Genomic DNA, 27,687 nt, shown 5'->3' with positions numbered 1-27,687 from the left:
AAATATGCTTGATTTTTTGTTTGTTTGCTTTTTACATAAAAAGAAAAATAAAATACTGGAAGTTACGGTCTACTTCCTTAGTAATTTAATATTAAACAGTTTTCATCATAATATATTGTAGATGCTTTGTTTTTGGCCGAGTGTGGCAGATAATTTAGCTACTTCAGCACCAGTGCAGGACACGTATTAAATAAATTTATATTTTGGAAAGTTGCGTTTTTAAAAAAGCGCGTCAGATTGAAGTAAGTCCTCAAAAAGTACAAGGACATCCAAATTATATTAAAGTACATAAGTTGACTAAGTCATTGTGTTTTCTGTTAACACTGTTACAAAATAGAACTATATCATCGCCAACAAACGTAGTGTAGGCGTTTTCAATGTGAGCACCCCATCTAGTGGTCAATATGGAGCAAACACATTGTAACTAGAACATTACGTTCAATTGTTAAAATAGTCACACTTTTTAAAGTGAAATACCACTAGCATCAAAGGTACACGGAGTATTAAAATGTATTTTATATTCAAGTGCATCTTCATTGAAAGTCACATAAGATAGATAGATAGATAGATAGATAGATAGATAGATAGATAGATAGATAGATAGATAGATAGATAGATAGATAGATAGATAGATAGATAGATAGATAGATAGATAGATAGTCCCGAATATCGTAGCACATCTGGGAAACGGCTTGATGCTGAATTCAAAACAAACTGCATCATAAGTATCACTGCAACCCAGAGCTGTCCGCTGTGGCCTGTTTTCACTCGCAAATATTGAATTCATGTGTGCATGAAATAAAAGTGAAACCCGAGCCTTCGTCGTTTGACTGAGCGGCGTGCTTGCAGTAGCTCAGGCAGCTGGATGACGTCTGGAAACATCTGCAGCGCCTGTTCCGGAGTTCAGCAGCTGCATCGATGTGCGCCGCGCGTCCTGGATCAAACATGCCAGGAATGACGCATACTTGCGCGCATCAGAGACCGATGGGACACGAGAGGAGAGCGTGTCGGTTTTCGCGTGTCTGTGTGCAGTTTGAGTCGTGCGGGGATACCACACAGAACAGACGGTAATGAATCACATGAAGATTTCCTCTGAGGAGTTGCGCTCTCTCCCTCCCAGACCACCGCTTTTACCTGCGGTGTCGCCGAAGAGACGCTTCGCCAGGTTGGGAAGGAAAACCAGCGATGGCTCTCAGAAGTGAGTTAAAAACAAACATTGTACCAATGAGTTATTTTTTCCCTCCAGTTGTTGGTTTTCTTCCCGATGACAGATCTTTGCTTTACTTGTAACTCAAACCTCACACAAAGAACTGCAGTTTTGCAGAGGATATCCATAATTATTTAGGAGGATTAAAACTACATTTAATGAAAACTTGTTCCAATTTTAAATCTATATAGTATAGTTCCAAAGGCAATTGTGGATTTATTGCTAGTTACCTTTATGAAAGACTGTTGTTGCTTGATGGTGCTTAATTATGCTCAAAATAGCATTTCAGCACTTTAATATTCGTAATTAATTACATTCCATCTCTACATCATGGATCATGCGCATTCTTCTTTCATACTCAGTCACTATAAATTAGCTTCAATGGTCTTTTATATTCAACTAGTGTTGCAACTACAGAGCCCTTGAGCTATGGTGATAAGTAGCTTACAGACTCAGTCAGAGGTAAAACAACAGTTATTTCATTAATGTACTGAGGGAGCAGAGGGACACAGAGTACTCGCGACTTATACACATGTATGTATGTATATATTTTCACTACTTGAAGGTCGTTTTTTCTATTTTTTGCCACTAGATCTTCTTTTGACTCTTCTAATCAATACCTTTTAACCCTCATTGCTGCATTCATTGTAGTATATTCAGTTACATTTTTATGAGATATTAGCTGCAGAGATGCTTGTCTTGCTTTAGCTATTTTGTCTTGTCCACTAGAATAAACCCCAGACAGCACTTTGTCGCACAATGTGTCCACTGGAAAGACAGTTTGAAACTGTTCTTAACATTTTCGAGCACATTTCAACCACTGAATGGGAACTCTGCAAGGCTCTTTGTTGTATTTTGGCACTTGAGAAAATCCGAAGGGTTTCCTTAAGTTTCCAAAGTTTTTTGGTTTTTTTTGCTGCTAAGGCTTCTGGAGGGACAGTTTTCCACTTCGTCATTAAAATAGGCACATTATTGGTACATCGTCAGGAGAAAGCTACCGTTTTGGAACCCATGAGAACGTATCATAGCTATAAATAGAAAGACATCCCATCATCCCTGTGTACCTCTATTGTTCTCTATTTGGTTGTTACTTTGGGTGCCACGTGCATTGTACCATTTAGTTTGGATTTGGTTAAATTAATGAGATGGCAGATAGCTCTACAATTAAACACTAAATTGTGCAACTAACATCAAACCAAATCACAGTTTAAACCCAGCACTAGTTACGTTTATAATAGATTTAAGTTATGTCTTTTCTATCTATCTTTTTGCCACATTATAAAGAAATAAAACCGTCCACTTCATAGTTCTGCTTATCCTTCATCTCTTGTTCAGCAGATCAGCCTCATCCAACAGCAGGTCATCAGACGACGTGGCCACCAGGCAGCCCAGCAAGAGCCGCATCCATCACCACACCAATCGGCTGTCAGGTGTCTTTCTGCGTGGCCCTGTCTCAGGCTCAATGGCACTGTCAGCAGGAGTCAGGCCTTCACTTTCTTCCCAAGACAGTAAGGGAAATGGTATGTCTTAGCCTTTTTCACAGTGTATTTGCTCCAAGGTTTGTTGTATTATGTCTAACAATCTAGAATTTATGATGGTGTCTTAAAATGGCATTTGGATGGTTGTCAACCCTCTTGACCTCTGGCTGCACCACTCTGCCGCTAAACAATAAGACTAATTAAATGCACGTGCAAAGACTGGAAAGATAGGTGATCATTTGGCAGTCGGGTTATGCACACACACTCCATGTGAGTCACAAGCAGGTGAGTGTGTGTTGTCTGGCAGTCGAATACAAGAAGATGAAAACTAAAAAGCCTGATTACATGCTCACAAATGCTACAGTCCTTGTGCACTCATTTGTAAGAATTAAAACTACAATTAGAATGATTAGACAGACTGCACTGTTTTGCTAATGAGAGCTGTTAAAAATCCTGGCGATGATAATAAAGACAAGGCGGCCAGTGATACAAGACAGGTCCCTACTTTACAAATGTCAGCAATGCTGGGTCAAGATACAGTAATTTATCCCAAACTCCTTTGCATAGTATGGTCTTTTATTCATTGCAAAGCTACAATTATGTTTGGTGATTTTTTTCATTGTTGATATATCTACAGAGGGTTTAAGGGCAGATGACCCATCTGAGCTGTCCAATCATGTAACGGCGCCTGGAATCTTAAAGATCTTTGGAAATGAAATCTGTGAGGGAGCCCACTATAAAAGTGTTCTAGCAACCACAGACTCTAGTGCAAGAGAGCTAGTCAAAGAGGCCCTTGAACGGTAAGTCCATGTGTTATCTGCGTGTGTGTGTGTGTGAGCGTCTGCCTGCCATATGTCTGTCCTCATGTGTCTGAGTAAAGTCTGCCTTTTCTCAGTAGGATGTACTAAACTCGTGCAGATGAACAAAACTTGGGAGCTGATAAAAGCAAAGCATGTAAATATTGCGATTTAAACATTTCAGATCGACAAAACAGATTTGACTCACTGTTTTGTTTATTCGAATTGTAGAAAACGCTGTTTACAACCTCAGACTTTTCTGAGAGACAGAGCTAGTCTGAGATGTTTCTACTCAGTGGGAAAATGTCAGGCATTTTTGGCCAAAATATTATGCGGTGATTAATACAAATGGCATTTAACATGCAAAGAAAAGAGAAAATAGTTTTCCTTCCTTCAGTGACAATTTCACTGTTGACTTTTAACTAAAGCATTAAGGATATGACATTACAACTTTTGACAGTTTTCTATTCTGCTTTGTCTTCAACGTTGGCTAAAGAATACACCAAGTGGAAAAGTCAGTAGTTGCCAGACAAAGCTGGGACAAAAACATCATGATGCTATAAAAAGCCCTTCTTTTTCAGGCCTTTTACTGATTTTGCTCTGCTGCTTCAAATAAAATCTAAGCTAATGTCACACTAAAGTTTTGATGAGGATGTATCCTCAGACCAATAACTTTGAATATTTATTAGCATATTATGGACAATGGTTTAGCAAAAATTCCTCAAATAACACAGTTGCATTAATAGTAATTGCTCTGATTTTTGAATATATTAAGCTCTGATCACTTCTACTCCTTGGTTTATATATCGTAAACATCCCTCAACATACTTTACAATGTGATCAAGAGATAATGAGAAGTCAGGTGAGCAGCATTTGCAGTTTTTGACAACTCTCCAGAGCTACACTTTGCATTAGTGTATTGACTTTAAACAATCTTTCCAAGGCAACACTGGATTTGTTGTGACCTGTTACATGTCAAGTGATCATTTTCCGGTGTCTTCTAGTTACGGTCTGTCTAAGAAGGAGGCAAAATCCTATGTTCTTTGTGACACCATCGGATCAACTGGCAACCATCAGTGGAGGCCAGAAGGGTTCAGAGTTGTGGGCGACAATGAGAGGCCCCTCCTCCTGCAGTCACTATGGAAACCCAGAGAGGGCCTGGCAAGACGGTTTGAAATTCAGAGAAAAAGCTGGGTGGAGGAGAGGACATCCAAAGACAAAGACACCATTACTGCTGGTAGAGTGTCGGCCTGTATTTTCGGGGTGCTTTAGAAGCTGATCGACCACATCCTTATTCTGTACGTCTTGGGATAAATGCGTTTTTTAAAAACTGAAATAAAGCAGTCATTATTAAATCTAGGTTTACAGTTCCCACGACAAAAATGTGGTTTGTTGGCATATTTTTTTCCAGTGAAAATCAGCCAAACCACACAAACCAAACTGTAGTTTAATGGGTCTGAATATTTTTTTCCTTTCCTTCTGCAACATTGGTCAATTTTTCAAAAGAAATTTGACTAGTAGACACAATTAAACCTCTCAGTGGCACACCCTTCCCCTTCACACTTTAATGGTTTGATGCAACAAACAAAAACATGGCGTGCACTCAGATTTACAAACCACGATGTGGTAACCAACGAGGGTGGACTGCTGTTTGTGGTTGATACAGCTTTGGCCAGGATGAGTTCTGTTTTGTGTTTCATGAATGGCACAGCTTGTGATCGGTATCTATCAGTGTAAGCCCGTGGATGCCTGCAGAATGTGGATCTTTTTTATTTTTATTTCCATGAGTTCTGTCTTCAGTTCCACTGGGGTCTGTTTCCTGACTAGGGCTTCTCAATGTTGACTCTGGCTTACACACATATGTCGAAAGGGCTGAAAACACAGATCACCTTGCTGCAGGAAAAAGGTGTTCCCTAATCACCATATTCCATTACCGTTATGCTTTAAAAGCTTAATTTGAACACATTTTGAACTACATTTGACATGAACAAGAAAATTCTGCTCACTGTATTGCAAATGGTATGAATATTATAATAAGATAATGCAACTATTTACCTCACAAAAGGAGGAAAGGCAATTTATATTTGTTTCACATGGATTGTATTCAATCCACAACTAAAGAAAGGATAAGAAGTAGTGAACAGTGTATCTAAAGTAATTAATGAATATCATGTGATGTCAAGTATTGTTTTGATATACTTTACACCCTCTTTTGTATCTATATGTTTTAGGTATCAATGCACAGGCACGAAAGCTCCAGAAGAGTCGCTCTAGAGTAAACTCAACCCTCATACAGAGGACCATGGGCAAAAGCCAGAAGCTATGGCGGAGCAGAAGTGAGATGGACATTCTAGATTCAGACACTAAACAGTGTTACGAGCAGTCAAAAACAAACCCAAAACAGAGTCACGTTCACAGTCACAAAACCCTCTCCGAAGAAGATGGTGTGTTGCAGTCCAAGAAAGAGACCCTCTGTCTAATGGCTGAGCAAGAAGGAGAGGAATCAGAGAGGGAGGAGACGGAGAGCAGTGACGATAACACCACACAGTACTCCATTCACCCTCCTCATGACTGTCCATACTTGCTGCTGCTGCAAGGCTACAGCCCTGCACAGGTATGTTATTTAAGCCAACATAGGTACCACGAGGAACTAATACTTTACTGCTACTCTCCAGATTTGACAAGGCTGTGTATATAAAATGCTGGAAGGAAATATTATTCTGGATCGCAAAGTTGAAAAAAGGTCTCATCTTTATGTCACAAAGGCCACAAATGGCAAATAGTAACTAAAAATAACACTGCAAAGATAATAGGAAACAGAGCTTCAGCTTCAATCAACTCTAATTTTCGACTGTCTTCCAGCCGAGGCTGACGCAAAGGCGCCGTGTTTCTTCTCAACAAGCATGTGGAATTTGCTCGCTCATGAATACACAAAAATTCTGGTGCTTAAAATGTGTGTCTTCACTGACAATAATGATCAGGGAAAGACACTCAAGTACACTTAATAACTGTTTGGCTTTTGGCTAAATTCTTGTGAAGGTACCAAAGTACTTAAATTACTACATTAAAAGTGTATACTGAGTAATTTCTTAATTCTATGTAAGTATATAGCGCGTATAGAACAAGATCATTTAACCCTTGTCTGAAATTTCTCTGGAGAGTCATTATTTTGTAATTAGAGGTCTGCTTGTTATTTTTAAAACAAGGACCACACTCCTCTATAAAATGGGGAAAAATGAGTCCCACAAAGCAGGTTTTGCTATGCGTCGTAACTCTGGAGCTCACTTACGCAGAGGCTCCTGACTGAGTTGTTAATGGGCTGAATTTGTTGATACTGGAGCTGCTACTTTTCCTCTTGGCTTTCCAGTTTCAGGCTGGCTTTGTCTTTGTGATTTAATGGTTTTGGAACCAATTTTACACTGATCTTTCAGCTCACTGTCATTACTGAAACAAAATTGACCTTTTGACCGTGGAATTTACCGAGTCAGGCTTGTCTCTCTGCAGACTAATCCATTCTGTGCCACTTCATTTCAGGGTGGTAAAACGTGGACTCCAGTAAGGTTGTCTGACAGTGTAATAGAAGAACAGTGACTCCAAACATAAATTCATCATGTATGCAGGCTGATTTTACAGATTTTTTTTAAAAGAAATGTGCTATTGTTATATTAAAACTAAATTAATTTCATTGAAGAAACCAGCTTTTCTTGCTGGAAAGTGTGAAGCTAGGCAGGGTCGGTATGTGGAAATTCAACAAACTGTGGCCGGACACAGAGTGTGTCTCAACACAGGAAACAGAAAGACAACCCTGACAACTGCTTCCTGGCTGATTGTGCATCCCCTCTGTGTCACACACACTGATTTTAACTACGTCAGAGATGTATTCCCAAAAGAGCATTCACAACAAAATGCTATGGAAATACTGGAATTGATGTGGGTTTCTCCTAATGTTTTAAACTTTCTGCCATTCTTAGTTTGCAAATTCCTTCAGAATTCCTATCAAAAGTTTTGCTTTCCTGTACCACTTAGGACTTTGTCATCTACCTGCTTGCTGGACCAATCATTTCATTTGGTCGACAAAGTGAAGGTGAAGAAGGATATAAGACTGATTTTCATCTCTTTGCTGCTGACATCCTTCCAAGACACTGCTGCTTTCATCGTCTAAGCAATGGCAGTGCCACAACTCTTCAACCAGGTCAGGGCTCTTTGGTCATGAGGAATGGGGAGGTACTGAAGACAGAGGTGCACCTTCATCCTGGTGATATTATCAGCTTGGGCCAACATTACCTGTTCCTTTTTAAGGATCCATTAGCTTTAGCAAAGGTAAGTAAAAGGAATATGCCAAATTATATTGGTCAAGACAATATACACAGAGAAAATGTGTTGCTTCTTTCTTTAAAAAAAAGGATGGCAAATATGGACCTGATCGTTGTCTGAACGTTATCCCTTGGATGGTCAATCAACCAACTTCAGCGTTTTCGACATATCAAGCCGGAGAAATTAACCTCTGCAGCACCTGTACTGATCTCCAAGCTTCAGATGGGACACTGTGCCAGAAACAAGACCTTCCCCTTTTAAAATCACCTGCAGGACACATCTGGAGTCTGCAATATGAGAGCAATGATGAGGATTGCATTATAAAGAAGATCTTTGCTATGGGAAGTAGCAAAGACATCCCACCATTGACTGCTGCATTTCTTCTATGCCTGTCTATCCAGCATTCTACTGTAAGTCAACATACATCTGAGCTGCGAGGGCTGCTGTTGCGTATTGCAAGTGGAGTTCAGAATGCAGTCTGGGTGAGTTCTGGACAGGTAATAGGGAATGCATCTGGCTTGTAGACACATCCATCCCTCATTTGGGTGGGATAACAACATTTTTTACGTATTAGCAACTATCTTAGAGTGTCACTAATGAATATTATTTAATGATGCTTGTTCAATCAAAGAAAAATATTTTGTTCCCACAGGAACACACAAGGGCTCTTGCTGAATCTCACATAGACGTGTAAGAACATGCCAGTTTTCATTTTTAACTTTATTATGGCTCCCAAACTGCACACAAGATCCCTTCTCACGTTTTACAGTGGCAATGACACAAGCCTACAAGATCTCCAGGCTCTCACCTGGCAGGAGGTGTACACGGGATTGCGCCCTCTGGTGGTATGGATGTCCAACAGTCTGGAAATACTGCAGTTCATCCAGTTCCAGCTGCCTCTTATGCTGGAGTGTAAAACTCAAAAAGAAGAGCAATGCAATGGTGAAGAAAGAAGGGACAATGAGACGAAGAACTTGGGTTAGTTAATCACAATTTTTTCAGTTAGCTAGTTTAAAAAAAATGTTCAGCAGTCTACCCACTTTTGTGTTTGTCACATCTGCTTTAATTTAACTACCGTACTGAAAAGTTGAACGTTTCTTAGTGATATTGTATAAACAACACTTTTGTTATAAATTCAGCATTACCTATCAAAGCTGGAGGTTGGAGGGCATCTGCATTAGTTTGTACATTGCCTAAAATACTGTAAGCCAAAATTGTTACATAGTACATCTTTCTGGATTGAATTTGCTGTTTGGCTGGCTTTTGAGTGGAGGATGATATTGGCCTATAATTTGGATCAGATGCTTACACTGACCAAGCCTCCAAAGAGGCCCACCTACTGTAAGACACATAAGTAAGAGAGAATTGAGTATGTTTGGTCTGGTATAGAGTGTTACCAGCATGCAGATGGTGTCTGGATGCACAATTATATGCTTATTTCCCATATGATGAAGGCAAACACATCTAAATAACAGTCAGAACAAGTACATTTGCACATGATGACTGGTCAGACAAAACTGCAAAGCCTTCTGTGAGTTATTGGTGCTCATTCCTTTGAAAAAGGAAAAATTATGTTGTGATATGTTTCCCTATCAGTGTAAGGCTTACTTTAGGCTTATTTGAGCAGCAGGACCAGTATCTTCTACATTATCTGAAGAGGACAAGGAGTACTAAATTCTATAAATTCTATAAGTTGAAACCATATGTCTATAGTTAGCCCTGCGATGAACTGTGATTTGTCCAGGGTATAGTCCACCTGTCATCAAAAGTAACTGGGATCTCTTCTCTATCTTTAAAAAAGCATTGGAAAATGGATGGATGGATGGATGGATGGATGGATGGATGGATGGATGGATGGATGGATGGATGGATGGATGGATAGATAGCTGAGCTGTCATAGTCTAGATTGGGGTGGCACGAGGACCTAAAATCTTTTATTGGGACCAAAGTGGTAGTGAAATAAATACTGGAGTTGAATTTTTGTCTGAGAGAGGGCAGTTTATTTCTGAAAGTTAATGGGAAGTCCACTGATATGCTCATCTGATTTTTTCAGCTTTGGTGGAGTCTTGTGTTTGTTCAGCCAATGAGGAGACAGTGGCCGTCTTGGAGGAGGTCATCATGCTTACCTTCCAGCAGTGTGTGTACTATATCACCAAGGTAAGAAAACCACCTTTCATATAACTACAAAACTCATTTAGTTTAAGTAGACCTATTATGTTTATGGTTGGTCAGTTTTTCAAGCTAGCCAATTAAGTAATGACTTCGGGAAAATATGCACTTTTTCTTGGGCTGAACAGAAGTCGAGTCAGAATTCCTTTTCAATGATCATCATGATGGCTTAAAGTAAGGCAAACAATCAATTAAGGAGTGGGAAAAAAGAGTCCAGTTAGCCTCCCTGTGAGCTGAATAATAGACAAAGACTCACTGCCAGGCCACACTGGAATCATTATGGCCAGACACGACACCATGGACCTTTGTATATTTATGTTTATGTGTTGGGGGAGGATGAAGCCAGGGATCTGGTGGTGCCAAAGAAGAGGTGGTCCAGCACGTGGTTAGTAGCAGCCATGGCCATGACCATATTTTCTCAGTTGGACTTGCATGTCAAAAAGAGTCAGTTTTACCACACAAAGAAAATCTGACTTAAATTTAAAAAAGTCTTCACTTCAGTAGTATCTTGCTGCTTAGCATAATTTTTATTCAGCGTGGGAGGATGTGGTTATCAAACTACCTGCCCCAGAGAGCATGTATTTATCTCAATAGGTCTGCCTGATGATTCAGATGACTTCCAGATGTGGTTTGTCAGTGAAATCATTAATAATCCAGAAACAACATAGTATGTTCATGAAGTTTTGATTTAACATTTGATGTTTAGTCGAAATATTAAATTGCAGCGTCTTGACCTATGAGTTTTCAGGCTTGCTAGAAGGGAGGTAGGATGTTCTACATCAACCAGTTTTGTTGATATGGTTTGACTTAGCCCCCTCCTAGGCCACCACCTTATCGTGGTGGAGGGGTTTGCGTGTCCCAATGATCCTAGGAGCTCTGTTGTCTGGGGCTTTATGCCCCTGGTAGGGTCACCCATGGCAAACAGGTCCTAGGTGAGGGATCAGACAAAGCGTAGCCCAGGACCCCCTAATGAAGAAAAATAACATTGGTCTCAAGTTTCCCTTGCCCGGATGCGGGTCACCGGGGCCCCCTCCTGGAGCCAGGCCTGGGGTGGGGCACGTTTGTGAGCGCCTGGTGGCCGGACCTCTGCCCATGGAGTCCGGCCAGGCACAGCCCAAAGAGGCAACATGGGACCCCCTTCCTGTGGGCTCACCACCTGTGGGAGGGGCCAAGGGGGTCGGGTGCATTGTGTGTTAGGTAGCGGCCGAAGGCAGGGACCTTGGCGGTCTGATCCCTGGCTGCATAAACTGGCTCTAGGGACATGGAATGTCACCTCTCTGGTGGGAAAGGAGCCTGAGCTGGTGCGCGAGGTTGAGAAGTTCCGACCTCTGGAACCAGTCTTCTCGAGAGGGGTTGGACTCTCTACCACTCTGGAGTTGCCGATGGTGAGAGGCGACGGGCAGGGGTGGCAATTCTCATTGGGCCTCATTCACCAATATGTTCTTAAGAATCTTCTTAGATTCTTTCTTAAGTTGTTCTTAAGAAGTTCCTTAAGAAAACCCTACGTCAGATTCATCAACGCGTTCGTAAGCCTCAGAATTGTTCGCAGCTGTGTTCTTAGATTGATGAATGCCATCTACTCGTAAGTTGAGAGCGCGTGCCAGGTGGGTCTAATTAACATACGATTAGTATAAGTCACCGCCCACTAATGCCCATAAAAGGAACTGCAGCAGGGCCCTGTAGACAGAGCAAAAAGCAGCAAAAAAAAGCAGAATGTAAAAAAAAACAAACGTGTAAAAGCTGTGCTCTGAAACTGGTCTCTCTTATTTTTTCTTTTTGAAGTGAATCAAGACTGTTTGACTGAAATTGTGACAATAATGCATTTTATTCACAAACGGGCAATTAATTGCGCTCGAACGTGAACCGCGTACCTGCAGTCTGGCCCCATCATTGCGTCAGGACGCACATCCTCACGGGGTCGTGGCTCTGTGTCCAAACACATCCAGCGCCCCTTTAACATGCCGATGGTGCGTTCAATGGTGGAGCGACTGCGCGCATGCATCTGATTGAATAAAATTTCCTGTGGAGTCTGAGGGTTGGTCAGTGGTGTCAACAACCAGAGCATATCCTCGATCCCCTAATAAAATAAATCAAGATAAAATCAAATAAAAAGACAGTTTTGGCATGGTTTCCAATTTGGTTGATTAATGTTAAGTCATTGGCACATTTACGTAATTTTAAAATTCTTTGTAAATCACCAAAACTAGGAAATAAATAAATAAATGAATAAATATGACAGAATTATCATTGTAATATTGAATTTTATTGAACTGCACAAGAGAAGAAAACACAACCATGCCAACATGTCGGCACTGAAATGTGCGTAAAAGTACTCCTGAGTGTTCATAGGATTTGTTCTTACCTACGCATAAATCCAGGATGAGAAGAAAATCCTGAATGCCACAATGGGACTTAAGTGGGACTTAAGAACAAATTTGTTCGTAAGAACGGTTCGTGAATGAGGCCCATTGCTCCCCGGCTCAGTGCCTGTATATTGGAATTTACCCCGGTGGATGAGAGGGTAGCCTCCCTTCGCCTTCGGGTGGGGGGACGGATCCTGACTGTTGTTTGTGCCTATGGCCCAAACAGCAGTTCAGCATATCCACCCTTTTTGGAGTCCTTAGAGGGAGTGCTGGAGAGTGCTCCTTCTGGGGGCTCCCTCATCCTCCTGGATGCTTTTCAATGCTCACGTTGGCAACGACAGTGTGACCTGGAGAGGTGTGATTGGGAAGAACGGCCCCCCTGATCTAAACCCAAGTGGTGTTTTGTTATTGGACTTCTGTGCTCGTCTCAGATTGTCTATAACGAACACCTTGTTCAGGCATAAAGGCGTCCACATGTGCACTTGGCACCACTTGGCCTTAGGCCGCAGATCGATGATCGACTATGTGGACACCAGCGGTGAGGGATGCCGTCAGGCTGAAGAAGGAGTCGTATCGGGCCTTATTGGCCCATGGGACTCCTGAGGCAGCAGATAGGTACCGGTAGGCCAAGCGGAGTGCATCTGCGGCTGTTGCCGAGGCAAAGACCCGGGCATGGGAAGAGTTCGGTGAGGCCATGGAGAACGACTTTTGGACGGCCTCAAAAAGGTTCTGGACCACCATCCGGCATCTGAGGAAGGGGAAGCAGTGCACTGTCAATGCTGTGTATAGTGGTGATGGTGTGCTGCTGACCTCAACTCGGGATGTTGTGGATCGGTGGAAGGAATACTTTGAGGACCTCCTCAATCCCACCAACACGTCTTCCTGTGAGGAAGCAGGGCCTGGGGACCTGAGGATAGGCTGTCATATCCCCGGGGCTGAAGTTGCCAAGGTAGTCAAAAAACTCCTTGGTGGCAAGGCCCCGGGGGTGGATGAGATCCGCCCAGAGTTCCTTAAGGCTCTGGATGTTGTAGCGCTGTCGTGGTTGACTTGACTCTACAACATTACGTGGTGGTAGTGCTGCTGGATTGGCAGACCGGCGTGGTTATCCCTCTTTTTAAGAAGGGGGACCGGAGGGTGTGTTCCAACTATAGGGGGATCACACTCCTCAGCCTCCCTGGTAAGGTCTATTCAGGGGTACTGGAGAGGAGGGTCCGCCGGATAGTCGAACCTCAGATTCAGGAGGAGCAATGTGGTTTTCGTCCTGGGTGTGGAACAGTGGACCAGCTCTATACCCTCAGCAGGGTCTTCGAGGGTGCATGGGAGTTTGCCCAATCAGTCCACATGTGTTTTGTGGACTTGGAGAAGGCATTCGACCGTGTCCCTCGGGGGGTCCTGTGGGGGGTCCCCGAGAGTATGGGGTGTCGGGCCAGCTGACACGGGCCGTCTGCTCCCTGTACGATCAGTGTCAGAGTTTGGTCCGCATTGCTGGCAGCAATGTTCCCTCTAATTTTTCATGTGTCTGAGCAGACACACAAGCTCCCTGAGCACACTGAGGACCACTGTGATCAACATCAGATGGGTATGTTGTGGCCACACACCAGTATCACGCTTGTTGAAAACCTTGGATCATAGCAAGTTACATGGCTTATTAAAAGAATCAAATGACAGCACATAAAATGAAAAAGACAAAAATCTTGTTGTTCATGAGATGTGTACTATGTTCTATGTGAGAGTCCTGCTTTAACCATAGGAAGAGTCCTGCTTTGGCCTGGGTAAGGTCCAGTTGTGGCATTGGTGAGGGTCATGTTGTGGAAGAAATGACATAAACATCTTTCAGACATAAAATTTTGTTCACATTAAAACATTAAAATTTTGCACAATGTATATACATATATGTGCATATTTATTTATTTAAATTTGTTTTAAATCTGGAAAAAAAAATCATCATTCTGAAGCCGCTTGTTCTTCTATTTGCACATACTCCGACAGCCATTCCATCTTAAAAGAACCGCATTTCTTTTTTACTTTGTCTTGATGAGTGGATGTGGCTCTGCCCGTTCGTTTCGCCATGATAAGGGATTAGCATTTGCGTCTCTTAACTCCGCTGCACTGTTGTTAACTAGCTAACGTGCACGGCGAGTAAAGGCACATACGCAAACACTGTCAATGCTATGATTGGCTGCGTAGCGTAAGTGAACTGTATCGTATTATTGGCAGGACACCTGTCACTCATTGAGTTACGTTGCGAAATGGTACAGAAAACAATATTACTTGTCTAATGAACTAGATTATATCAGTTCTAAAATTAGATAATAGTTAATACGTTTCTAATTTTGTGCGCTGCATAGATTTTCTTATGCGCTGAGTATGTGCAAGCAGTGCGCGATTGCGCAGGCGCGCAGCTTAGAGGGAACATTGGCCGGCAGTAAGTCGAACTCGTTTCCGGTGAGGGTTGGTCTCTGCCAGGGCTGCCCTGCCCACCGATTCTGTTCATAATTTTAATGAACAGACTTTCTAGATGCAGTCATGGTGTTGAGGGGGTCCGGTTTGGCGACCTCAGGATCGGGTCTCTGCTTTTTGCAGATGATGTGGTCCTGTTGGCGTCATCGGCCCTTGACCTCCAACGATCACTGGATCGGTTCGCTTCCGCATGTGAAGTAGCTGGGATGAAAATCAGCACCTCCAAATCTGAGGCCATGGTTCTCAACTGGAAAAAGGTGGAGTGCCTTCTCCGGGTCAAGGAGGAGATCCTGCCCCAAGTCGAGGAGTTCAAGTACCTTGGGGTCTTGTTCACGAGTGAGGGAAGAATGGAGCAGGAGATCAACAGGCGGATCGGTGCGGCATCCGCAGTAATGCGGACTCTGCACCGGTCCGTAGTGGTGAAGAGAGAGCTGAGCCAAAAGGCAAAGCTCTCGATTTACCGGTCGATCTTCGTTCCTACCCTCACCTATGGTCATGAGCTTTGGGTAATGACCAAAAGAACAAGATCACGGGAACAAGCGGCCAAAATGAGCTTCCTCCGTGGGGTGGCTGGGCTCTCCCTTAGAGATAGGGTGAGAAGCTCTGCCATCTGGGAGGAGCTTGGAGTAGAGCCGCTGCTCCTCTGCGTTGAGAGGAGCCAGATGCCAGATGAGGTGGCTTGGGCATCTAGTTAGGATGCCCCCTGGACGCCTCCCTGGTGAGGTGTTTAGGGCATGTCCCTCCGGTAGGAGACCCCCGGGAAGGACACCCAGGACACGTTGGAGAGACTATGTCTCTCAACTGGTCTGGGAACGCCTGGGGATCCCCCCGGATGAGCTGGAAGAAGTAGCTGGGGAGAGGGAAGTCTGGGCTTCTCTTCTTAGGCTGCTGCCCCCGCGACCTGACCACGGATAAGCGGTAGAGGATGGATGGATGGATGGATGGATGGATGGATGGATGGATGGATGGATGGATGGATGGATGGATGGATGGATGGGTTTGACCTTAACCCAAGGAAAGAAATCTGCATAGCCTAATCAGTGATTAATAATTTTAAGGTGCACATTTCTTAGTATTGCACATTGCGACTGTGATGATCAGCCAATATAACGGTTATCATTTTAAAAAAAAAATCCAACCCCTGTTCTGTAATAACAGTCTGCAGATGGCATAGGTCTTCATGACTCAACCCTGGCAGGCCCTAAAGTTAAAGTAAATAACAATTAAATGAAATAAAATAAAGTGAGTTAAGGCAAATTGTGTACTCAGATGCCTCACAGTGGGCACAATCTTTTGGTTGTTCACTATAGTCCCACCCCAAACCACTGATGTAACCAGCTAAGCGCCAGAACCACACCTCTTTTTCTGGCTTCGATGTTCTCTTTGCGGTCAGTATTTGAAAACCAAAGAAGTAGTACTAGTTAAAGCACCAACACTGAAGAAGTTTGATCATTTTGATGGGAACAGGGAAATATTGTGCTTTCTACACTGTAGTCAGTCTAACTAAGCTAACAAAAACCAAGCAAAAATGTATTTAACATCTGTTTTCTACTTCTACTTTAATAATCCCTAAAAATACAAAGTGCACTAACATTATTTTCTTAAATTAAGGTTCACAAGGTCTAGTTTCATAGCAACTGATCTAAATGAATACATATTCCCACAAGTCAATAAATACAAAGTTCATAGAGTTCAGAATCACTTTGATAGACTGTGATGGCCTGTGTGATTAATGCACAAATAAGTGGCAGTTGCTTAGTGGCTAAGTGGTTTGGGGAACAGGAGGGTCACTGGTTTGAGTCCTTGCCACAACAAATGGGTAGGAGTATCTACTGGTGCCAGCTCACCTTGTTGAGGTGCCTTTGAGCAAGGTAATACGCCTTCTCTGGGTGTTGTAGACTAGCTGTCCCCTGCTACTTGCATCTGCTGTGTGTGTACAGTTAAATGCAGAGGAGTAATTACATTTGTGTGTACATGTATAATAAAGAGTTTTTCTTTTTGTTCCTACCAACACCAATACAAATTAAAGTAGTGCTTCTCCTGCAATGAATTAATCCATTGGTTTGGCTCAGCTGAGCAACATTTCCCAAACAAAATAACTGAGATTATGTGGCTACGCATTCTCTCCTCTCTATTGTCTCACGTGTGACATGACCACTTATGGTCTGGACTGTTCAGCGCTCAGATTGACCCAGCTCTGGAGCCTTATAGTAAGTGTAAAATGATCTGTTCAGGGTGGATTCTTTGTAAAACCTTCACTCAGCAATGCCATGCCAAGCCCACATGAGCCATATTCAGCTTTTAAGGAATGTGAATGTATGGCTGGTGCTGGTCTCCAAAGTGTGGTGGGTTAAAAGCAGATTTGGAAGGGGGGGAAAGAGGGATGTCTGTGTACAATTAAGCAGGACAAAGCTATCATTGTCCTGGCTCACTGTGAAGAGCAGAGGGGACTTTTGCCTGGAAAAAAGGAATTATTCCACATTCTGTGACATAAATAAACTAATATACTGTAATAAATCTGCAAACTAAAGTGAAACACACAGGAAGAACAGAGGCTATACGGGTGGTCAGAATTCTTTTTTCTGGTTTTTACTGCATCCTAGTGGTGAGAAAATTCATCACACAATCTTAACTGTTCCAACCTCAAAATGACCTGAAAGGATCATTCCCCCTCTATAGTGAGTCATTCTTCGGTTGAACTGCACAGTTTCTATTCCTAATATATTTTTTGTGGTGAAATGCAAAATAGTTGAAATTTTCTCTTGGTGAAATTACTTTTATAAACATACTCTAGTTCTGCTTTTTGTGTCAATTCTATCAGGTCCTCTATCCAATCCTGCCAGATTTTTTGGACTGCAACCCTTTCAGGGAGAGACCCACCCCACAGGCAAATGTTGATACTTCTCTAGCCCTGGGAAGGGGTGGGCTGGAGGTCCTCACTGAGATACGGTGTATAGTGGACATTCTTTCCGACACTTGGAGACTCTTGTCTGACTGTCAGCTCCATCAAGAAATTTCCTCACAACTCATTGGATACCTCCTCTTCTTCATCAATGCCTCCCTCTTCAACTCACTCATGGAGAAAGGTACCAGTGTGCCAGTGCTTACAGAAGACTGTCTTGTCCCTCTGGTAGTCAAGAAATATGACATGACCAAACTACCCACTGCCCTCGAGCTGCATAGAAAAGAAAGATGGCAATTTTAAATGTACATGTTTCATTTTACAATGTAAATTAAGCAAATTTTACATTAAACATTAGTAGGTGTCATTTTTGACAGGTAGGGTCAGTTAATATCTTGAGTATTCCACTGTAAGCAGTTTCTCTGCTGCATCGAACTCAGATAAGCCAGCCAAACTGTTTCCCTTATTATTCCTTTTTAAATGGTCTATTTTACCTATTTTTTTTTCGACCCCATGACAGGAAGTTTATTTAGGGTCCATACGGCAGAAACAAAGTCTATATCAAACTTTCTCAGAGACAAGTCTCATTTGCAGACTTGTATAGACACAGTTTATTAGAGGCAGAGTGATGTCCAAGAGTAACTTCCCACTGCAAACTCAACAATCTGACCTGAACATTCTGAACCTGGCCCATGAATCAGATTTTTTTCAAATAAGATTTAACACATTTTAGACCTCAAATATTTGGAGAGAAACAACGATGCAGGGTCAACATTCATTTGGCTTCCTTCACTGCGAAATAACTTATATAAAGCTGAAGGCACACATTGCCAAACTGTGTTTGCGTTCTTTGTATGTTTACTTCTGTAAACACTGTGCTACATCTGAGGTCATATGTGTCCACTGCACATACAGTATGGGTCACATCCGGGCCTTAAGCTGTTCATACTGATTACTGAGGAAAAAATTAGAGCTGAAAAAAAATCAGATTCTACCACTTCTCACTGTTATGTGAAGGTAGTACAAGAAACAGGGAATTAAACACGACTTGTCTTCAATACCTCCATTCCTCATTTGCTGTATTTATTACAATGGATTTGAACATTGAAAAAACTATGAGAGCTTTCTATTGTGTACACAGGCTCCAAGCCAGGTTTCTACCAGTGGTCCAGGGGGGTTTGCATGCAGGCTAACCTTGATTTGCTCCTGGACTGGGCTCAATCAAACGGACTGGAAGAAATGGCTGTGGAACACACACACACTCTCTCATCGGCCATCAATCTTCTGGCTACACCTAGAAAACATTTACTGCAGGTAACACAGAAGTTCATGCACTCTGATACACACTTGATATGTATCCTTATAGTGACAGAATTTACAGGGTATTTGGGATTTCTGTAGTGTACAAAAACCTATGTTATATGTGTAGATGTCTTGGGTATCGTTGAGGTCTGATTACCCTGCCCTCAGTCCAGCCCAACTGAACCACCTGCTCAGTCTTTACAGCCCAGCTCCTCCATGCCGACATACCTGGACTCCATCAGTTCATGAGCAGGCTTCAGCTCGTTCAACTGGTCAGAGCTTCTTTGAGTCCTTTCATGATATGCTAGTTTTTATTGAATTGATTTTCATACCACCATGTCTCTAACTCCTTCAGTTGACATTCTGGAGAGTTTTGAAACGCAGCATCCTCTGGTGCTCCCTGACAGTGGTTACCAGTTTCAGCTGGGGCAGGAAGTGACAGATTCAGCCCTGTGGTTGGAGCTTGAGAAGCTAAAAAAGTTCATTTCCACACTTTCACAGTGTGGTGAGGTTTCAACAACTCACGAGCAAAAGGTACCAACCATGAAGAAGAATATTTTTCACCCCTAAAAGTTAGTTTTAAAATAAATATATAATATTTTGATAGGTTTTATCAGATGTTAAAATAAAATCTCAGCTGAAGTGGTACTTGATTGTTGTGCTTCTGATATTACTTATCCAGAGTGTTAGCATTAAAGCAAAGAAAATCCATTTAAAAGACAGCCTGGAGACATCAGACTCACCTCACCTTAAGCTTCTTTTCCTGTCTCCTGTCCACATCCATGGTCATCATGTTGCTCTACCTGTTGAAAATTGACTGCATCTCCATCATCTTTCCCTCTGTTCAGGATGTGGAGGAGTTCAGCACCTGTGATTCACCTCTTGTTTCCCAGAAGTTACAAAATCCAGAAATGACAAGGACATCGATGGATCCTTCGACACTCCTCACCACACCCAACACCCCCCAAATTGTTAAACAGACTCATGCTGTAAAAACACACCAAGATAAATGGGGGAATGATGATAGTGTGACAGTCTGGTCTTCAGGCGAAGATTTGAATGATGAAGGTAATCCGTTAAAAAATTCTATGCACTTAAAATGTAGTTATTTATATTACGTCTGTGTATTTTTCTGCAGTCAACTAACAATGAATTTTAATCTGAAGGGGGACTTGTGTTTGAGTGTCTGGCTGCACTGAAAGTTGACATGAAAACAGATTTCTCTGGTGCAAAAAGATTAGTTGATCTGAAAGAGGAAGAGCAAGAAGAGAATGAGGAGGGGTTTGGTGACCCTTTTGATGACATAAATGATGAAGTATTTAGCTTGGAGCTGAAAAGAAGTGAAAGTGGACTTGGTCTTGCTCTGATTGACACAAGGGTAAGTGAAGTGACTTGACTATATAAACTTTCATTTTAAGCCAAATTAAGTTTATATTTAAGGCAAATTGAGGCATTCTTTTCATGTTCTGTCTTAGTCTGATGAGAAAGAGCTAAGGTATCGGTAGCCCCCTTGAGAGCAAAAACCTTTTAATCTTACGATCTTAGAAAGGAAGGCTATTATACCATTAACGTAGATGTCATCATATTGTTGGCATAAAAGAAAGAATACACTGTAATTCAGACATGATTGAACTGTAAAGAAAATATGAGATGCAAAAAATGTGATCAGCATTAAGAAAGCAAAAAACATATAAGTAATGCACTTTGATCATTATGTGAAGATTGATCCAAGAAGCTTTGTGTTATTTTGAAACTAAAAGAAAGTGTAAATAGACCTTTTTACAACCCCTTATCCAAAAATGTTGATTGAATTTGGACATGAAATCCAGATAGAATGAGATTAACTGAAAAGACTCTAAAACCCTAAAAATGTTAAATAAATATATACATATGAGCAACCATGGTTTTGAGTCTTAAAGCACAGTGATGTAATTACAAAGCGCTTTCTGCTTTGCTCCAGGACACATCTTTTAGGATGAAAGGTATCTTCATTCGTGCTGTGGTCCCAGACTCTCCTGCAGCACGCTGTGGAAAGCTGGCACCAGGAGACAGGATCCTGGCTGTTAATGGAGTCAGTCTGGTTGGACTGGACTACCACAGGTTAGAACTATTTTATTGGTGTAATCCCACTAATGCCATGTTGAAATATTTAATTGAACAATCTGCTTTTGTCATTTCCTCTTCCTTCCTGTGTGTATGTTAGTGGGAAACAGTTGATGCAATCATCAGGGGACAGACTAAGGTTGCTGGTGGCCAAATCTGACTGGATGACTGAAGCTGCACAGACTTATTGTTGACAACATGTTGACTGCCTTTTCAATAAAACACACAAGCTTTCAGTGTCATTATAGCAGTTGGTGAAATCATTTCTTAGGAGGATAAGGTGGACTATTAAAATTCCAACCAGAGGAATGTTAATAGTGCACATCATATGAATAATTGATGTGACTATGTAATACCCTTTCAGGTGATCCAGGTGTTTTCTCCCTTCTTGCAAGGACAGAAAGACATGCATTTAAGATTGATCAAACCTATAATAAATGCCACTACATTGGGGGGAAAAAACAAAATAAGATAATTTATATATACATGTATATATAAAGGCTATTGCAGTGCCACCAACAGATGTTTCCAACTTAAATTTTAATGTGTAGGTTTTCCTAATAAATTCAGTAAAGTGATTTCATCACCCAAATCTAACTTCGAAACAAGTGTTACCCTCAGATAAGCTTATTATAGAGAAAATAGACCTCCTGAGCTTTTATTAAAACTCATTATAACACTATTCAAATGTTTTTCTGCAGCAAACTATCATGACAAAACCCTGATTTTTTTTTTTTAAACTCTTAATATTCGACAGTTCAGATTTTGTTTAGGTATTTCTCTTTATTCTTGTTTTAAGGATCAATTTTCAAAAGCTAAAAGAGAAATAAAAACTAAAGAACTTTTTTTCTTATTAACCACTTTTTGCCTTTTGGGGTCACAGACAGGGTACACATAAAGGTGAAGGCAGGATCCACCCTTGGATGGGTCCTCAGTTCATGGCGTGTGAGCATTTGTGTGTTTGGTACCTTGCTCAAGGGTACCTCAGCAGTGCTCTGAAGGTATTCTGGTGCCTTAAGCTGAAGTACGATATAATATTATTCGATACTGTATTTTTGAAAGGCTACAATAATGAGAACATTTTGAAAATGAGATTAATATTACAATTTTCCACCATGCTGTCTATAAATGCAAACTGACTTATTAAAAAATAGCCAATCTGCACTGTACCATTTGTCAGCTTTGAATCACATTTATTATAAAACTGTGATGAAATAAAGGTTGAGTTCAGAAATCATTTTTTTTACTGAACCATACTGCACCAGGTGATCAGTGGCGCAATGTATAAAAAGTCTCATTTCCTGTCAATACTTATCTGTCTTATTGGTAAGTTTGTAAATGAGATAATAGATCGTCCACTATAATTATTTTAAGTCTACACTTTTGTTTTTAACAAAATCATCCATGCCTGTGAATCCTGGCATGTTGCAAGATTTTTGGTTAAGTGATTTATGAAATTAATTGTGAAACTTAATCCCAAACAAATTTGAATTTGACATTTTTCATTTTGTCGTTGTACACAGCATCAAATGTTTCTGCTTCTGCAACAGTTAACTTGTTTTTCCAGTCCCCAGTGATACCTGAAAGAAATTAAAGGTTGCTGAAACAGGTGATGAAGCTTCACTACTCATTTATTTGCAGAATGGAACCAAATGTTATGGAGAACAACTGCCAGGAAAAAAAGGATCCATCAACTGAAGCTTACCTTTCCTAAGAAATTCAGACTTTTCCTGATCCATGATGTCACAAGGAACTGTCGAGTAATTTGACATTTTGTTCTGCTTCATGTTCTTGAACACACATCGCTCTGCTATCTTCTCCACGACTTCACTGTCCAGAAATGTATTCAAAAAGTGACCAATTTTGGTCACAGAGTCCTTCAGATTCTGTAGCACAGAAGAAAAAAAAATCAGTGATTTCTACACTATAGCAAAATGTATAAACTTACCATTATCATTTCCTCATAAGAGATGTACATTATAGGATGTCTATCCCCAGCACTCAGCCAACCCTTCACATGGTCAAACCATGAGCCAAAAATGACTAGGAGAGGAAAAAGGCATAATTATTATGAGCAAATATTTTTTAGCCTTTGCATTTAAACCTTTAGGTTATATTTCAAATAATTGGTGATAGTTCATGGACTCAATTTACTCCCTTTTCACTTTAGTGTGCTAGAGCAATGACCGGAGCGATAGGCCATGATCTGTGTCATGTTTCCACTGGTGGATGTGTAGGATGGATGGTTACTTGCATCTGCTATGTAATTAGTATGACACAGCAGAAACACACAGTCACGACATTCAGATAGCTACTATATCGATTTGTGTTGGTCCACACACCAATGGCTCATATTCTGCCTTTTATGCAATTTGGTGTTTTGTCTTTTTTCAGTGAAACTTACTGACACTAATAGAAATGTCACTTTTTAGAGTTAGAGTTCTGGGTGTATGCAAGCCATTGGAAAACAGTTTTAAACTACATGGAATGTTATCTGGGTAATTCTTTTTCTGCTCCCACCCATCAGAGAATAGTAAATACATCCAATTTACCATTAGTATATTAATCATCAGGCGAGTACACAGTTCCTGTTCCTTAATCAAATAAATACTGTACATTAAACATGAACAAAAACCTTTTCCATCAAGGAACGTCTGAAGGAAATCACTCTGTAACCCTGGTTCTACTAGGAAGGATGTCATGCCATGATAGTGAAAGGAAGATGTGAACACATCTTTGGGGTTCCTCATGACATAGATAACCTGCATTGATGATAAAGCATTTGTGAATATTTGAGTGTGTAACAGTTGTTTGTGTTGAACCATATTGTAGGCAATATCTTACAGTTCAAACCTCCAGTATGCCTTCAATTATAATGACATTATTTGAAAAGGATAACAGCAGGTCTACCTTTGGCTTTACTTTAAGGAAGGATGGAGTCATCATATCATATCTGAAATGAGTGGTTAAAATTCGTGGAGAGGGCCTCTCTTCCAGATTAAGCACTCTGGCTCTGTCCTGCTCCAACCAGGGAGCACGGTCCCAGTTTGGAACAGTCTCAACAGAGGCTGGGTCTCCTCCAGTCAGGATCAGTGGGACAATCTCCTGCATCCATGTTGTGCCTGAAAACAAGAAAATGAATTGTGACTACACCTCAACTAAATATATTTTTGTTGAGCATAAAATCCAAATCTGTGTTTTGGTCCTCATTAAATGAAGTAGGGCTACTTGTGCAAAGAGTGCACAGGAGGCGCAAAAGAATTGTGGTTCTGTATTCTAGTCGGAACATTTAGGGTGTTGCGCGGTGTGTGCATCACGCTAACGGATCCGACTGAAGATTGGGAAAAATAAATAGGGAAGATGGAATTACTAAACAAAGTAGAAACGAAAATGTAACTATTATATGTGGAAACACAAGACTCATTTATTACTCTTTTTTTCTTATAACGGAGCAGTGTAGAACAATTAACATTTTTAGGCCTATGCATGATAGATATTCAAATGTTTCCACAGTGATAATGTGAGTATAAAATACGTGAGTATACAGATATTTCCCTTAAATATTAACTGCGTTGTTCGTAAAGTGTATATAATAATATTAATGTGCAAACGTCTCTCTACCTTTCATTCTTGCTACGGGGGAGATTAGTCATGCAGAAATGGGCATTCAGAATGATGAGAAGCAAACGACTGTACCTCTATCTATTGCTTAGTAGTGCTGCAAGAAAAGGTGATGATAATGTTTCCAAGTTTTGTCAATATCACACTGTGCTTTAAATGCGTTTTCTTTCTCCAGATAGCAGCACAGTTCAAGGGTTGGGCTGTCAAAGTTGAAAGGTTTTCCAACATGAAGCTTCAAGGTTGGCTGGTATGTTAACTCAGTTTCGGATTTCATAAATATTAATCCTGATTTGTTATAATTGTAGTATTTTACGGATCTAAATAGACCAATTACAGTTCTGTTCAGAACATGGAGAAACATGCAACTTATGCCGGACGGCAAAATTTTGTACTCTTTTCAAAGTCGGAGCAGCGCAGACTAATTGAAGAAATATATATTAAAATAAAGGGAGGAGAGTAATATTAGTAGTTATTTTCGAGTATTCAATCTTTTTTCAAATTTATTTTAGTTCAGTCTTAGCTAAGTCTTATTAAGGGTTTTATTTTAATTTCTCCCCCCAAAAACACAAATATGATTTGCAGTACAGCTGAAATCCAGCTGTGTTGATGCAGTAATATAAATTATTGACCCAGGAAATTTATTATTTAAAGAATGCCATAGGGTAACTAGGAGCTTTCTGGGAAATCACATTTTTATCAGTTTTATGTTTCACCGCTAATATTCATTTATCGCAGCCTGAGCATTGATTAGTGTCTCCAGCAGGTGGCAGTAGAGCTGCAAAATACGGATGAGCGGCGAGGCCTCAAAATGATATGAAACAATTGCTTGGAAGTTATTTTGTTATCTGTGTTATTGACAATTTCACAAAATAAATGTAATACAAAGCTATCCATCTATCTATCCAACAATTTCACAAAATAAAATTTTACAATTTGAATCAGACAACCTTGGCATTTTACTGAAAATGATTGATCATTAAATCAACACCATGCAATTCATTGCATTTAAGTGCATGGATGTGACAACTTACTGAAGTTCAATTTGAGCATCAGAAGTAACTTTGAATGCGGCATGGTTGCTGATGCCAGACAGGTGGGACTGAATAAACTGAGGACCATGAAAAGCATGCACAACCATCTCTGGGGTTTACAGAGAATGGTCTAAAAAAAGAAAAAAGAACATTTCAAGTGAGTGAGTGTAGATGAAATTGCATGGTTGATCTGAGAGGTCAGAGGAGAATGGACAGACTGGTTAGAGATGATAGAAAGGTAACAGTAAGTCAAATAACCACACACGTTACATCCAAGGAATTTAGAATGAAGTAGATGACATTTATTTTTTTATTTTTGCGCGAGCAAAGTTAGCAAAAATACTGAATATAAATACTAAGATAAACGCTGAAAACAAAGCGAATTAGGTGTCTGTGTAGATTCTCAACCATCCAGGTCATCGTTATCTAAGGTAAGAGTTCGCCTTCAAGAGAAGAAAAAACAGTCCATTATTGACACATAAAACGCACCTTGGATAAAGCGCGTTAGGGGCGAACTGTATGTATCAGAGAAAGTCTTCAGTAGGTGACTTCATAGATCATAGACTTCAAAAGATCTCCAAAAAGTATAAATAACGGATAGATTAACGTCAGCTACGTTTGATTCAAAAATTGAGAAAAACGCATTCACGCTTCCCTCAACAGAATCCCTGCAAGCCGCCCGACTCACCTGATTTGGGATAAGTTACAATAACGACGTCATCGGGGCGGAAAGAAAACTCCTCATAGTATTTGAGGCTCTCCGGGGAGTGCACCAAATTGGGCATATAGAACCCTTTGTACAGTATGTATAAGTCAGCTTCTGTCATTGTTGGAAGACCAGCTGGATCGCCACAGCACTGGAGAAATGACGGAGGACTAACCCGACAGCCGCGCTACTATTGGGCCCGGGGTGGGGGGTCGGTCCCACCCATTGTGACCCAAATTCATCGTAACGAGTGAGTGATTTCGCTTAGTTGCGTTCTAGCTGGTCACCCAAAAGCAACCCGAGAGATTTGGTTGAGCTTTGACCCTCTCAGCCGATCAGCGACTTCTATGCCACGTATGGATTCTTACCCCTAAATTGCACCCGTCCCTGTGGACAGAAATCACAAAACCACGCGAGAACCGTGACTGCTTTCGCCAGATCAGGCAATTAAGAAAAACCTGAAATAATAATTAACTTGATGGTTGAAGGTCAATCCACCAGCTTGGAGTATGGACTTTACTGCCCATAGACCATATCTTAGATTGTGTCAAGTGTGTTTTCGGTTTGATGCGATCAGGGCAACGAGGTTTTACGCGTCGAGGTTTTACGCGTCGCTGAAAAATAAGTTGGAGCGTCACAGGGACGAAACAGCGTCACGCTCTGGAAACATACTGTGGAAACAGTATGGACTGGCCTGCAAGCCATACTCCGCACCTGCCCAGCCACACACATAAGGGAAACCTAGTTTTTGTGAAAGACTACCAAGTCGCAGAAATACACACACCACACGCACACACAACGAAAACCCTGGCGCCACTCCAGTTCCGGACTTCCACGCCCTTCTTTACGGTTTATCATCCAAACACGCCTTAACCCTGCAGAAAATTGCACCACAGGAAACTGAAACACAGTGCAGGAAGTAAATGAATGTTGCTGGGAAATTTGCTCAATATATAACACTAAACTTAAACTTTCTCTTTAGTTTACATGCAACCCCCCCCCCCCCCAATCACTTTAGCTCTCACTGCTAGATCAGGGTACATATAGTTAATTTAAATAAATGGTTCTTGAATGCTGAAGGCCTGTTAGATCCCCAGACCTGAATTCAAATGCGCGCCTCTGTGTCGTTGCCATTCTGTACCTCTGACTGTTCAGATGCTGACTGATGCCGTAATTGAGGAGATACTGACACGATCAGTCATCAGGACTGAGCATCCCAAGACGTTGTATATTT

At 41.2% G+C, this 27,687-nt stretch overlaps 3 protein-coding genes across 7 annotated transcripts in view; 2 read left to right on the top strand and 1 right to left on the bottom strand.

The window, feature by feature from the left end:
• Window positions 1-767: 767 nt before the first annotated feature.
• radil2b (Ras association and DIL domains 2b) lies at window positions 768-22,708 on the top strand. Of its 2 annotated transcripts, none has more exons than XM_057055947.1 (18): window positions 768-1,198; window positions 2,546-2,727; window positions 3,323-3,485; window positions 4,487-4,719; window positions 5,714-6,096; window positions 7,509-7,802; window positions 7,886-8,278; window positions 8,449-8,486; window positions 8,566-8,774; window positions 9,850-9,953; window positions 17,610-17,874; window positions 18,832-19,004; window positions 19,120-19,264; window positions 19,348-19,526; window positions 19,841-20,060; window positions 20,159-20,370; window positions 20,953-21,092; window positions 21,196-22,708. In XM_057055947.1, exons 1-18 carry the CDS (start codon window positions 1,071-1,073, stop codon window positions 21,287-21,289), a joined length of 3,555 nt encoding a protein of 1,184 aa, XP_056911927.1. In that variant the 5' UTR covers window positions 768-1,070; the 3' UTR covers window positions 21,290-22,708. The 2 variants fall into 2 exon arrangements, with proteins under 2 accessions (XP_056911927.1, XP_056911917.1); XM_057055937.1 differs by having other exon boundaries at window positions 2,543-2,727.
• Window positions 22,268-27,368, bottom strand: LOC130539181 (sulfotransferase 2B1-like). 3 transcript variants are annotated; one of them, XM_057057374.1, is made up of 7 exons: window positions 26,436-26,576; window positions 25,748-25,877; window positions 24,006-24,217; window positions 23,731-23,857; window positions 23,044-23,138; window positions 22,801-22,981; window positions 22,268-22,675 (listed from the first exon to the last, which is right to left on the bottom strand). In XM_057057374.1, the coding sequence occupies exons 2-7, from the start codon at window positions 25,842-25,844 to the stop codon at window positions 22,566-22,568; spliced, it is 822 nt and encodes a 273-aa protein (XP_056913354.1). In that variant the 5' UTR covers window positions 25,845-25,877; window positions 26,436-26,576; the 3' UTR covers window positions 22,268-22,565. The 3 variants fall into 3 exon arrangements, with proteins under 3 accessions (XP_056913354.1, XP_056913343.1, XP_056913361.1); XM_057057363.1 differs by lacking the exon at window positions 25,748-25,877 and having other exon boundaries at window positions 26,436-27,368; XM_057057381.1 differs by lacking the exons at window positions 25,748-25,877; window positions 26,436-26,576 and adding an exon at window positions 24,792-24,928.
• The window catches only part of wu:fj29h11 (uncharacterized), a 31,358-nt gene continuing 28,089 nt past the window's right edge, over window positions 24,419-27,687 (top strand). The window contains exons 1-3 of one of the 2 annotated variants that reach the window (XM_057055621.1): window positions 24,419-24,615; window positions 24,745-24,825; window positions 24,892-24,963. The gene's annotated coding sequence lies outside the window, so the exon portion shown is untranslated. The remainder of the gene's footprint in view (window positions 24,616-24,744; window positions 24,826-24,891; window positions 24,964-27,687) is intronic. The other variant, XM_057055603.1, reaches the window with a different exon arrangement.

The sequence above is a fragment of the Takifugu flavidus genome, chromosome 1 (genome assembly GCF_003711565.1).
Source record: "Takifugu flavidus isolate HTHZ2018 chromosome 1, ASM371156v2, whole genome shotgun sequence".
NCBI classification, from domain to species: domain Eukaryota; kingdom Metazoa; phylum Chordata; class Actinopteri; order Tetraodontiformes; family Tetraodontidae; genus Takifugu; species Takifugu flavidus.
This window is presented reverse-complemented; position numbering and strand designations above follow the sequence as displayed.